We start from the raw sequence: 13,180 nt of genomic DNA, 5'->3' as shown, positions 1-13,180 counted from the left end.
AAAACGTTTGTTGTGGATGTGTTTGGAGATTACTATGACGATGATTGTGCCGAGATTATATATTCGATGATGAATTCTCTGAGCAAGACAGCGGATTTTCTTAGACAAGGTTGTGTTATTTCTTATGAGTTTCAAGAATTTCAAGAAGTGAAAGGTGGATTGAAGATGGAGTAGTGAAGGGCTAGTTTCTGAATAACTTTCTTCATTCAATTTTAGGAAACTTGTAATATTTGTCTTTAAATTTTGAATAGCCATTTATTTGTTATGTTTACTGCATTAATGGCCAGTAAAAAACCAATGTCTTTTGTTGAAATTGATGTTATGATATGTTACTGCCCTTTCAATTTTGAATACCAATTTATTTGTTCTGTTGATTACTGCTGTTGGTGTATATATACACACACGCACACACATATGATAGGTCGGGTGTGGTTCTAAACGGATTTTGTATATAAAATCAGAATTCATTCTGACTCACGATGAATTTATTTTTTTAAGACTCATTCCGACCTACCACTCACTATTACAAAAAAAAAAACTCGTCCTATGTAGGGTGGATAAATTTTAATTATAGATCTTTTGCAAGGTTGAAATCAATATATATATATATATATATATATATATATATATAGTTGCAATATAATGGTTGGTGGATATGATGAAGCTTTGAGTTCAACAACCTGTCTTTATGGTAAAGAAAAGAATGTTTTTGCAGGTGTAACAAGACAGTGATAGAATAATGATTGAAAAGATTACTTTATTATTACAAAGGATTACCATTTTTCTAAGGCTCCTTAACCTAAACCCATGTAGATTCCTTGTTGACACAAAGGAGTTTCCTTTTCTGCAGACATTGAAATATATCTGTCTTCCCATAATGTTCCATTCTCAGATCAACTACAAAAGTCACAAACCTGAAAATTCCACTTTCTGATAGATCAACTACTTTTCATTACAATTAAGGGAATCATTCATAGTTCATAAATCTGGGTACCTCTCATTCCTCCGGATTAATGTCTGGGCAGGTGATGATGATTTCCAACATCTTATTACATACCCCTCACATTCATCTGTTTTATATATTCCTTAGCTTCAAAATCTTAAAATCATTCAAGAATTTCAATCCTAGCTGTCTTTAATTTGCTGCAATAACAGGTCTGCTGCATGGAGCTGCGGATCTACCTGGACTGCCCGGCATGTTGCAGGAAGATGAAGAGAGTCCTTCTGAGAATGAAAGGTAATTTTTTTACTGTACTTATTACCTCTACGCTCTGATATCACTTGTTAGGAATAAACGCTTACCATTATACCAAAAGTTATAGCTAGTAGTAAAAGAGCAACTTTATTTCTTTAATTTATACCACCACATTTTCCAGAGGCATGTGCTGGACTTGACCCTTTAAACTTTTAGTTGAGACAGAACACATCTATCATCAATCTGTACTAGTGTTTCAGTTTGAAAACTAACTGAGAATGTATTTTTCCATCCTGGTGAAGAAATAGAGCAGCACATGATAGAGAGGCAAAGCTGCAGAGTGAGTGTTTGTGGCAGATTTGATCCTGGAGATGTGGCTATAAAGATCAGGAAGAAAATGAACCGCCGGGTTGAGATTCTTGATGTTCAGATATTCAACAACCACGATGGCCAACCCGAGTAATCGCCCCGAGCCACCATCCATGTCGTCGAGCCGCCTGGATATAACATATTCTCATGCATATATGCAGGGCTGTCACCTTAGAAAGCATTCCCAGGGAGGGAAAAGGCTGCAGTATTTGTTACAGTGACAGACAAACAGGAACTATACATAGTACTTCGTAGTTTTTAAGGTAAAGGTTTATGATCTTCTGTGTTTTTTTTAGGTGTATATATGTATTTGTAGAGACTAGGAAAGGAGGGCATTCTTATGCAGATCAGTAATAGAAGACTGGTGATTTAGTTTTCCTCTAGATGTAAATAATGCAATCATGTATAACTATGATTGGATTTTAGTTCTTTGGTTTATGAATGTTTCATCTAATATGGAACAATTTTAAATTTAATTAAATTGTAAATATTAAAGTGTGAAGTGCTGATCACTCAAAACTAGTAATGATTAATGAAAGCATTCAAACCAGTTGCAGGGAAATTACAAGCTGGATGGTGAGAATTTTGGTTGAAGTTGAAAAAAAAAAAATTAATTCTTCCCAAGTTTGATTTTATATGTTGTCTATAAATCAAATGGGTGATTTAACAAAAAATTAAATTAAATAAATAAATAAAACGAAGTTGATTTTTATTACAAAGGAAGGGGATACCCCGATCAAATACCGGTGGACCACAAGAGTGAGATAATTACAATGGGGTTTGGGTAAATTAATTTAAGATAGATATGAATAAGACAACACGAAAGAATAAGAGAATGTTTTTTTGCTATTAACCAATACTCGTTAAGGATGACCTTGTTGGATTGAGATCATTTTGCCTAAGTCATCACAAGATAAATTGCCCCAATTCCGGTTCGACAGAACAGAGCATTTGAAAAGATGTAAATTACAGTGATTTAATGGCTAGCAGGCAGGACCAAATACCAGGTAGGCATAATCCTTACACTGTCCCGAGGTTCAAACCTTGGTCTCTCCTCCCAAATATTACATACTGAATCAATGAGCTAAGTCCATGCAGGTACCTTATTTTGGTTTTAAAAAAATCATATTTGGCAACAAATATAAATTATAATTCATATCCATATAATTGTAAAAATAAATTATAAATCCGAAATATTTTTATACAAAATTTATGGACTTTAGAAAAAAAAAATAAAAAAATAAAGCACTTTTGTATTTTTATTCATTAAATTAATTAGTGATAGGAAAAATTGCATTTTTCGTCCCTAAGTTATAGGATAATTGTAGAATTCGTCTCTGAGTATTGGTCATGCTCACTTTTCATCCCTAAGTTATTATTAGCATTGCACTTTTCATCCTTTCGTGCTCACTTTTCGTCCCTGAGTTATACTAAAATTGCAAATTTCGTCCCTAATGTTTTGTTAATAAAGGGACAAAAAGTGCAACGTCAATGATAACTTAGGGAGAAAAAGTGAGTATGACCAACACTTAGGGATGAAATCTACAATTACCCTACAACTTAAGGACGAAAAGCGCAATTTTCCCTTATTGGTATAAATTAAAAACAATTAATGTTTTCCTACATGACGATTTTAGATAAAAATTTATTTAAAGCATTAATGTATTTTTATTCATTAATGGTATAAATTAAAATGATTTAAAGTTTTCCTTAATAGCCCTCTATATAATGGTATATATTCGAACAAATTAATGTTATTATTTTTAACAATGTATTAATTGACAATTAGCATTCAAAAAAAAAAGTATTAATTGACAATTAATTTTCACTACACAATAAATATAAACAAACCAAATACTTATAAATGCATATATAAATTGAAATAAAATAAAATCCATTAAATGAAAATTAAACTAGTGATGAACTTCCATAACCGACAATATGATAAATATAAATTTTATGTTCTTCGTTCATATATGAATAGTACGATAAGGGTAGACAAATAGATGGTTGCTATTAATGAATGCGCTAGAAGGAGGGCTTGAACCTCCAACCTTGTGGTTAACAGCCACACATTCTAACCAACTGAGCTATTTCAGCTGTAATATTTGCATATTGTAGTCAGTGCTGACATTAGCCTGTTTGGTAAAATAGTTAGCCTATCAGTAAATTTTGACTTGTTTGATTTGGTTAAACAATCAATATAAGTGTTTCGTTAATTAATTTTTTGTAACAGCTTATTGCTCCAAAAGGCTAAAATTCAAAAAGCTTCTCAAAGTAGCTTTTTCAATTAGTTTTTTGTGAAAGTAATTTTTTATATAATTAGCTATCAGTTAACAGCTAATTTACCAAACATCTTTCTATAATCAATCAATATTATCAACTAATCAAACTCACGAACTCAATTAGCTAACAGCTATCAGCCAACAATTATTTACCAAACACCTCATCATTAAGAATACTTTTACATAATGGCGACAAAGACCTTCAAGGAAAATGAGAGATTGACATATCGTAACGAGGATTCAAGTGAATTGCAATTTTGAATTGAAATCTAATCTAACCCTATTTTGAGTGGAGAGAAATTTAGAAAGCGAAAATATCAAAACACTACTGGAAATTATGGAATTTCCGACCAACTGAAAGTGATCTTAAATCAAGTCGAAAGTGACCACTTTTGGTATCCGGAAAAAACATTGTTGCTATTTCCGACCACTTTTTGGTATCAACTTGATTTAAGATCACTTTCAGGTGGTCGGAAATTCCATAATTTTCAGTAGTGAAAGCCCCATAAAAATAATTTCGAACCCCTTTCATAGTTGTTGGAGTTGCGCCTCATTACAAAATATTGGACCACTCACGATCCACCTCTCGGTCATGAGTCCAATTGTGACGGTTTTACTCTGCGCAACAGTTCTAATTTCTAACTCATTTTTCACCCTGTAAAGTATATGTAATTGAAACATTTTTTTAATTTTTGATTTTTTTTCCATAAAATCCAATCATATTACTTACATGGTATGTACTAAAAATCATCATTTCCCATATCATACTAGTTTGGATGAAAGATTAAAAAGTTTTCAACTTAAATTACATTTAAAAAAAAAATCATAAAACTTTCCAATTATACATATTTTGCTTTCTTAATGATTTGATTGCATACTTTTTAAATTCAATGACTCAATTACACACAAACAATACTTTACCTATTTGACAATGATTCCCAATTGATTTGTAGTTTTAATGAGAGGAAACATACAATTTTTTTTTTGTTTCCTTTTAATGAAATCAAAATATGTTACTAAACATTTTTTAATAGTAAATATTATTACTTTTTTTTTTTAAAGGCAAACATTACCATTATGCAACGATAATTTATATGGACCAACTTCATTGTAAGATTCTGATGAACTTTCCCATGGCGGCAAGCACAAGAAGCGGAACAGAGACACAGAGCAGAAGCAGAGCTTCATGCGGCGACAGTTTCATCATCAAACACATGTACGATCCGAACCAAGAACACACCGATATCTGCGGCCACGGTTTCAGCGGCAAATGATGCAGCACCGACATGATAACCGCCACGGAAGCTATGAATCCGGTGGAATTTAACACCACGAAGGGGCCGGCGAGGCTCGAGTAATAATCCCTCGCCGTCTCACTGTCCTGGGAAACCACGCCGGCGAAGGAGCACGCGGCGAAGAACGTCGCGGCCGCCGTCAGCATCGCCATGATTAGGATCGGATTTTCCTGTTTGAAGTTCACGGCGGCGTCCCGGCATTTTGCTTCGCCGGGAGGGGGCCAACGGAAACCCCTCCCGGAACCCTCCGCCGCCTTTGAACTCTGTTTTGCCGGATCGTTTATAGTAATATTTGTCAGGGCTGGAAATGTAGGAGGAGGTGGAGTTGGAGCAAGCATGGCTTTTATTGATCTCACGATGTTACTTGATTCAGCAGAAATTAAAACAGAAATCTGCATTCATAATTAATGATGTCATAGTGGATCAAATCTACGGGTCAATGTCCCGCGGTCCAGCGGGTTAGGGCCTAAAATTTTTCTCTCAACGGTATATATATAGTCTAATGTTACAGTGAGACCACATTTTTTCGTAAAATTCTTTATAAATGCACACAAGTTATTACATAAAAATGCATACAGATATATTATGTGCATTCATATTGGGCAAATTACACACAATCTAGTCTATGTGCATTCGTGTAATCATTTTTGTGCGTTTATGAAAGATATCAGAGGAAGATATGCTCTTATTTGATTATTATACTATATATATAACACTAAAAAACTAAAATATTGTAATAAATTTATTTTTTTTAATTCTAAAGTTGGCTCGTGGGCTAGGGTTGAAGAATTCTAGCTCGCAGGCCGGTATGCAAAGACTTGCAAAAATTACAACTCATAATGGGACGGACTAGCCCGCAGTGGGACGGACTAGCCCGCATTGACACCCTTATTCATAATCATAATTAATCACTCTATTTACGGAGGTCTGAAGGGTTACGTCCAACACCATGTAGGCATGTAGCTAGGGGATTGTTGGTAGAGGTTTGAAGGGCCAAGTCCGAGAAATTGTTAGGCAAAGGCCTGAAAAGTTAAATCCAACGCCAAGTGGCTAGGGAATTGTTGGACAGATGTTGAAGAGTCAAGTCTAGCACCCTACCTTTCGAAATGTGATCCTAACAGCTACCCAAGTATAATTAAATAAAATTACATATTTACTAGTAGCTTCGTGGTAAACGTTTATCCTAACACATTCCATGCGTGGAACTTTGATAAGGGAAAACTATATATACCTTGAAAACATACCTTGAGTGGTTTTATTCCACGAAGATTGTTGAGGTTGATAAGATCATAGAATTTGCGCATTTCCTTGATGATGTTATTAACATGAACGTGTGCCACTATTGAAATCTTCAATTTCAAACAAGAATAAAAACATCGGATCATGTTTCGTAAAAATTAAAGTGACTAAGAAAATAAAAGTAAGACTTCCAGTTACCTGTTTTCTTGATTCGGGTTCTATGAGTTTAAGAAGCAGAGTTTGTTTTTTGTCCTGAAAGTGACGGTCGTCTCCTTCTTTGACCTCTCTCTTCTCTATATCAACAAGATACTCTTTGATTCTGGGAATGCTGAAATAACTAGTACTGGGAATCACAGATTTCACTGAAAGTGAAGCCAACCCTTCCATGGTGAATTAAAATGTATGGTTTGTGTGAATGTGTGTTCATAGATCTTATGATTTGTTTGGTGTATATATAGGTGCAATCTGACAGAGGTGTGAATACAAAGTTTGGTGGCATTTAAAACTTTTGTGGGTGTTTCTTATGAAGATGAAGAGACTTTGCATTTAGGAAAATCTTGCTGGGTCAAAGAAATGGTAATTGCTGAGAAATTTCATTAAGGAAACAATTTTATAACAGATCTCTTGTATAGTTGTATGTAAAGCCCACAAAAATTATGAGGAAAATTCATAGTAAAGCACAATAAAAGGATTTGGTAATTTACTCGTTAATTCCTGGACCACACAGCTGTGAGGATCATGGTCTAAAAACGACATCATTTCACGCAATTAATTTTTTTATCCGACTCACTGTAACATGCATTTTTATAATTCATAATGTACATTATTCTAAAGAATAATGTACATCATTCTAATTCATAAAGTATTTTCTCATACCTAAAAGTTTTATTATTCTAACACATAAAGTACATTATTCTAACTCATAAAATTCAACGACGTCGTTTTGGACCACGGTCCAGACAATAGTTTATCAAATTCCTCTCTCACATATATCTTTGAAACTATCAATAATGTTGGAATTGTAAGATGCTAACTAGTTATCAAGTGAATTGCCCAAGGATTGTATACATCCATTTCAAGTATTGTAAGTTGGGAAGGAATAAAAACAAAGTGAACATCTTTCATTCTTCCATCAAACTTAAAATGAATTGCTGCAACAATTATAGACTGATATTAAATATTTAAATAGAAGGTGATAAGTTTGATTCTTAACTTAGTAATATATCAAAAAAAAAATCAATTACAATTTTCTAATTTAGTATGTAATTTTTTATTTTCAATAAATACTTTAATCAAGAACTCTACTTTTATAATGTATGATAAAAAAAAATTAATAAAATGAAAAATAATCCTACTTTTATAGTCAAAAGATGATATTATTTTAATTTATTTAAAATTAGGAAAAATAAATTGGAAATTGTTTCTTGATAAAATCATGATTAGATATGTTGACCAATAGAAGAGGAATGAAAATGTGATATTGAATTGGCATTCTCAGACTCATTCCCCTAAGATGAATCCAAAGTTGTTTTCCAATGTTATTTTATGTGTATATATAATGAAACCCCAACGTGACGGAAGTGTAAAGTTTTGGAAAGAAAGTGATAGAAAAATTTGTGAAAAATTTCTATGGTAAGATGGCCATAAATGAAGGGACCACGTGACAATAAATCTCTGTTCACAAGCAGAACCAAGTATATAGATCAGAAAGATTGGGAACAGGAAACGTTGGGCAAAGAAAGTGTTATTACTGAGAAATTTCATGAAGGAAACCCACAAGTCAGAAGTATTGGGGCAAAGGCAGGGTAATTGCAGAGCAATTTCATGAAGGAAACAAATTTATACAGTGAAACTTTCCACTCTCGCTTAAGTTCTGCTCAAAATATTGGATGACGAATTACATTAGTGGACTAGTTTCACATTGTAATATATATAGTCACCAATTAGTTAACACAAAAGTTAACTCGAAATTTTGTTACATAAAGGCCCTATTTAATAATATAGTCTACCAGTTAATTTTGACTTATTTAATCACTATTAGCTGTTTGATTTATAAGTGAGCGACTCACGAACTTGGTCAAAGCTCGGCTCGAGCTTGAGCCGAGCTCGAACTCCAATTTTTGAGTTCGTTCGAGCTCAAACCTTATCGAGTTCGAGCTCGGCTCACTCGTTTACACACCTAGCGTAGGGTAGGGGGTGTGAAGGAATGAGGTACCAAAAAGGGACTGCAACAAACTCACAGTGCAAATAGTTGCCACGACTTGGACTGCAACCGCGATTTCTCTGAAGACTTTTAAGTGAGGATTATTTGCAGATTTGGAAGACTTTTTGGGCAATTTTTAGACAGAACACTCTGAATATTAGTTGACCTTGTACATTAAGTTCTTTTGGCTGGAATCTGCTTGTATCCTCAATTTGCATTGGATCAAAGATAAGTTTTCATTACTTTTATTTCAATTCAGTCAAATTTCATTTGTGCTTTCATTATATGCAATTTAATTATGCTTCCATTTCACCAGTCTAATCACAAGTAGCTAGATCTTCTAAGGAATTTAGATTAAACTTGCTATTGTTTAGATGCTTTAATTGAATCAATTGCATCAAGGAATCTAATATGAACTAGCTAGGGTTCTTGTTGTGTATAATGACTCAATTGATCTCTTGTGTGGTCTTGGTGAAATTATGATTGAGAATTTATGGAATTGTGTTGTATCTATGAAAGTAAACACTCAATTAACCACATTACTCACAATCTTGATTTTGCTTTGAGAAAAGAGGATTAAGAGAAACTTGTAGGCTAAGTGCTTGACAAAATGCCCCAACTACCACTGAACTCCAATAGCTATGAGGATGGCATTGACACAATTGTTGCCTCTCCTTTGGCTCTTGCTAGGCCATTGCATAATCCCCAATACTAAGATCCACTGCACATTGCATCTAGGCAAGGGTTGGCCTAGTCCATCCCTCAATCCTCCAATTTACCATTGATTGTTAGTTCTATTGTTTGTTTGCTTGTTATTCGATTGTTATCATGATATTTTTCTACTTGTCAACTTGTGAGAGGTAGTTTCCAATTGTTTAACATGTCTTGTGTTTAACTTGCATGCTATATTTGACTTCGTTTTTGAGCCACTCCTAGAGAACGATATTTGATGTGAGAATACTCCTCACGCGACCTTATCTCTAAAAACATTTTGCAAATCCTCAACAAGAAATCCATGCAAGACCAATAACAATCACCATAAGTCATAGAATAACCACTTACATCTTTGATTTACAAAAAAAGCTAGCCCACAACAGAGTTGCTTGCCTACTTCCTCTTGTATAAATAATCTTGGCAAGATACTTCGAGCACCCTTAATAGAAGTCTTTTTGCACGTTATAGCTTTACCTCTGCTATAACATGGTTCTAACTATCTACACTATAATGTAATAGAAATTTCCCAATAATTTTTCAATAACTTATCTACAACCAGTACTTCTCGATCCTCACAAAAATTATAAAGAAAAGTTGAATGTGAAAAACAATAAAGAGTGTTTGGCTAATGTTGAATTTGTGACCTTCGATACTAATATCTTGTTCCACTCACTCAATCACCTCCTTCAAAGTTTATAGGTCCTTATTTAGTTTACAGGAGCATAAATCTTTTTAAGAAATATAAACTTTTCAAATTTAGTTTTTAGTTATTTTTTATCAAAATCTAAAGAATCTCATTTTCTCCCATTATTTATGTTATGTGAGATTTTCATCTTGATTATTTTTTGATGACGAGAAAAACTTGTAGTCACTACCCAAAAGTGTGTATTGAGTAAGCTCCCTGTCCTGTGATCTTAGTCGACAAAAGACCACAAGGAGATAAACCAGCCTAGTTGCCCGCTAACCAGCTTAATTCAGGAATCCCCATTCATCTTGAATTTTTAATATAGACATTCTATCAAGTGATTTCAAGATATTTTCAAAAAAAAAAAAAAGTGATTTCAAGATGATAAAGAAAAAACTAACACTCATAATACAAATATAGTGGAAACAAATTTCAAAAAAAAAAAAAAAAAATCTTGGTTATTTTTAAACAGAATACAGTTACAGCTTGCAAGACTTTACTAGCTAGATTTGCAAGAGTTGAATGCAAATTTTCCATGCATTCCAAGGACTTAATCCTAAAGTCCTAACACCTTTGTTGTCCCTACATGGGTACCTTAGGCGTCCAACACAACCAATAACCTTTACTATTTTTATTCTCGAAAGAGAATGTGATTAAGCGTATGAGCCAATCTATTGTACAACACATAATATATAAACATAATAAATGTGCAATTCAGCTATTGGTTTAAGTTTTTAGTTGGGATGAACCACATGCTTCAATTTGGTATCAAGTCAACCCATGTAAGAGGTCATTGGTTCTGATTTCTGCACCGTCCTGACCCTCACACCTGAAGGGCATCTTTTTCTAGACGAGATGAAAGCAAAGACAGATTTGAAAGTCCACAAGATTCTAGCCATCAGTGCCACAGCCAACAAAAGAAGAATGACACTGAAGGTGTACAAGCAAAACACCTGAAAGCCTGTGAAGATTTGGCCACTTGCAGTGATCACCACAAAGTGTGGAACCAGTCTCTCTAGCATCATCATGTAGCTCATAAACAAAGATGACAATACGAATAGTGAAACCGCTCTAACCCCAAAAGACCACTTGCCACTTGCCGAGCAAATCGCAAGAAAGATGGATATCATGCTAAATACAAACGCCAATGTGTTGGACAGGAGAAACCAGAAGCCTTCGGGAAGCAACCTAGGAGAGAACAAAACCTCACTAGAACGAAAGGTTCTCATCGTCGACAAGTGGTGGGAGTTCTTATCAACCCCAAATATCATGTAGGAATTATAAAGAACTGGGTAGGTAGCTCCAGCTGCGAATACCATTCCACTCATCAGAAACATAGATGACGGTGTTGGAGATGAAGTAGTCATTGCCTCCTCATTTGATGATGATCACCCTGACTGTGGATAGTTTGAAGCTGGCGATGGCACTGGCACTGGCACGTCCATGGTTTGCTTCCCCTGATCATTTAGTATTATTCTCTCTTGCATTCTGCAAGGGTTTAATGGCATTTCAATTCTAACCTCCTGCAGGAGCAACACCAGGAGGAGTGATGTCAATCTTAATTTGAAAATTTAAAAGTTTTAGTTGAGCCCGGCCGCCTAATAGGCCCGACCGACATCCAGAGGTTTTAGGGTTAGGGTCAAGAATTTTAAACCCAGCAAAAAAAAAAGCTCAAACTGATAAGTTTGACACCTTGATAGGGCTAGCTCAATTGACATCCCTAACCAGAGTATGTATTCGTATCAAAAATGTTTTTCAGAAAATAATTTAAAAAATGACTTATTTTCTAGAAAATATTATAATTTTCTGGTGTTTAGCTCAAAATTAGAAAATTATCTTTTCTGTTTGGCTGAAAGTTAATAAATTACATTATTTTCGGTTGGGTTCATTTTTCTAAAAATGAACATATTATTTGTTTATAATAATAATAATAATAATTATTATTATTATTATTATTATTATTATTATTATTAATATGTGGTGATGGTGGTGGTAGTAATAGTAGTGGTGGTGGTGGTTTGGTTGTGGTCTTAGTGGTGTGCTTGGGGTGATGCCATGGTGAGATAATGGTAATAATAATTCGGAAATTAACTTTAAAAAAGAAGAGAGTGAAGAGAGATGTGAAAATAAAAAATCCACAAAATGTCTTTATCAAAAAAACTGTGAAGGCTTTTTCTTTAAATGTTGGCCTTTTCCGTTGATAATGAATATTTTCATTTGACTTATTTTCATTGAATACCCAAACACACCAAAAAAAAACCTAAAAAATAATTTTTGGAAGTCATTTTTTCAAGTTTTTAAACAGACTCAAAGTATTATTATTCACCCAATTGTAATAAGAACAGATAATAAGCCAAACACCTTGTGCTCAGATGACACTTCTGTGGCTCCCTTTGGGGGAAGGTCACAAGATTAAACCCCGATTGTGGAAAATTGACTCTTTGTGTTTCAATAATTAGAAAAAGTATAGAACAGATACTATCATGTAATAAAGTCAATAGCGTTCAAAAAAAATAAAGAACAGATAATGAAAACTAATGACAAAATCTCACATAGGAGGAAATGATCCAACTCAACAAGGAGCTGAGGCTAACCTGAGCAGAGTTTGTTGAGGCTTCTATTCCAAAGGAAGCTTTGCTGGAGCCATTTGTTGTGTTCTGATGAGGAAGCTTGTTAGGCAAACTCTTCACCACATTTAGGGAACCCATCTTTCAGCAAATGCACAGAGCAGAGTAATATTTTTTGGCTTAACGTTGAAGCTATCGGTATATATATAAAGCCGTGTTAAACCCTTCTTCCAGTGAATAAATTTGCAACTCAAAATGGGAAGGTTCATGAAGGTTATTAAGAAAATCACTTACCAATGTCTAGCATTTCACCATTACTTCTCGATTATATTGTGTGTGTGTGCCTGTGTGCACGTATAGGTATGTGTGTATATGTATATGTGTCTATATGACTGTATGTGTGTATATGTATATGTGTAGGTGAATTTAAATGTGTATGTGTGTGTATATATGTGTGCGCATATATAAGTTTGAACTCCAAACTTAAAGGGCCCCTTATGTCCATACCCTTTTAGGTTCTGTGAAGAGAAGTAAATTGTGAGATGTGCTTTTAGTGATGTGAGTGTTGTGTTTTTTCTTTTCAAGAGACTCATTTCGTTATTGGCGATTCGATCCCGGGTCTACCCGG

The 13,180-nt window shown here is 34.2% G+C and overlaps 2 protein-coding genes and 1 non-coding gene across 3 annotated transcripts; 1 reads left to right on the top strand and 2 right to left on the bottom strand.

The window, feature by feature from the left end:
• The first annotated feature begins 880 nt into the window (after positions 1-880).
• LOC109160783 (heavy metal-associated isoprenylated plant protein 7-like) lies at positions 881-2,040 on the top strand. The gene is made up of 3 exons (XM_019309026.1): positions 881-1,025; positions 1,156-1,237; positions 1,498-2,040. The coding sequence occupies exons 1-3, from the start codon at positions 1,014-1,016 to the stop codon at positions 1,656-1,658; spliced, it is 255 nt and encodes an 84-aa protein (XP_019164571.1). The 5' UTR covers positions 881-1,013; the 3' UTR covers positions 1,659-2,040.
• A 1,550-nt stretch (positions 2,041-3,590) lies between these two features.
• On the bottom strand, positions 3,591-3,664 carry TRNAN-GUU. Its single transcript has one exon. It is a non-coding gene; the product is annotated as a tRNA-Asn (tRNA).
• A 977-nt stretch (positions 3,665-4,641) lies between these two features.
• Positions 4,642-7,043, bottom strand: LOC109160782. Its single transcript, XM_019309024.1, has 3 exons — positions 6,582-7,043; positions 6,389-6,493; positions 4,642-5,536 (listed from the first exon to the last, which is right to left on the bottom strand). Exons 1-3 carry the CDS (start codon positions 6,768-6,770, stop codon positions 4,955-4,957), a joined length of 876 nt encoding a protein of 291 aa, XP_019164569.1. The 5' UTR covers positions 6,771-7,043; the 3' UTR covers positions 4,642-4,954.
• Between the last annotated feature and the right edge of the window lie 6,137 nt (positions 7,044-13,180).

The sequence above is a fragment of the Ipomoea nil genome, unplaced genomic scaffold (genome assembly GCF_001879475.1).
Source record: "Ipomoea nil cultivar Tokyo-kokei standard unplaced genomic scaffold, Asagao_1.1 scaffold2921, whole genome shotgun sequence".
Taxonomy (NCBI): domain Eukaryota; kingdom Viridiplantae; phylum Streptophyta; class Magnoliopsida; order Solanales; family Convolvulaceae; genus Ipomoea; species Ipomoea nil.
This window is presented reverse-complemented; position numbering and strand designations above follow the sequence as displayed.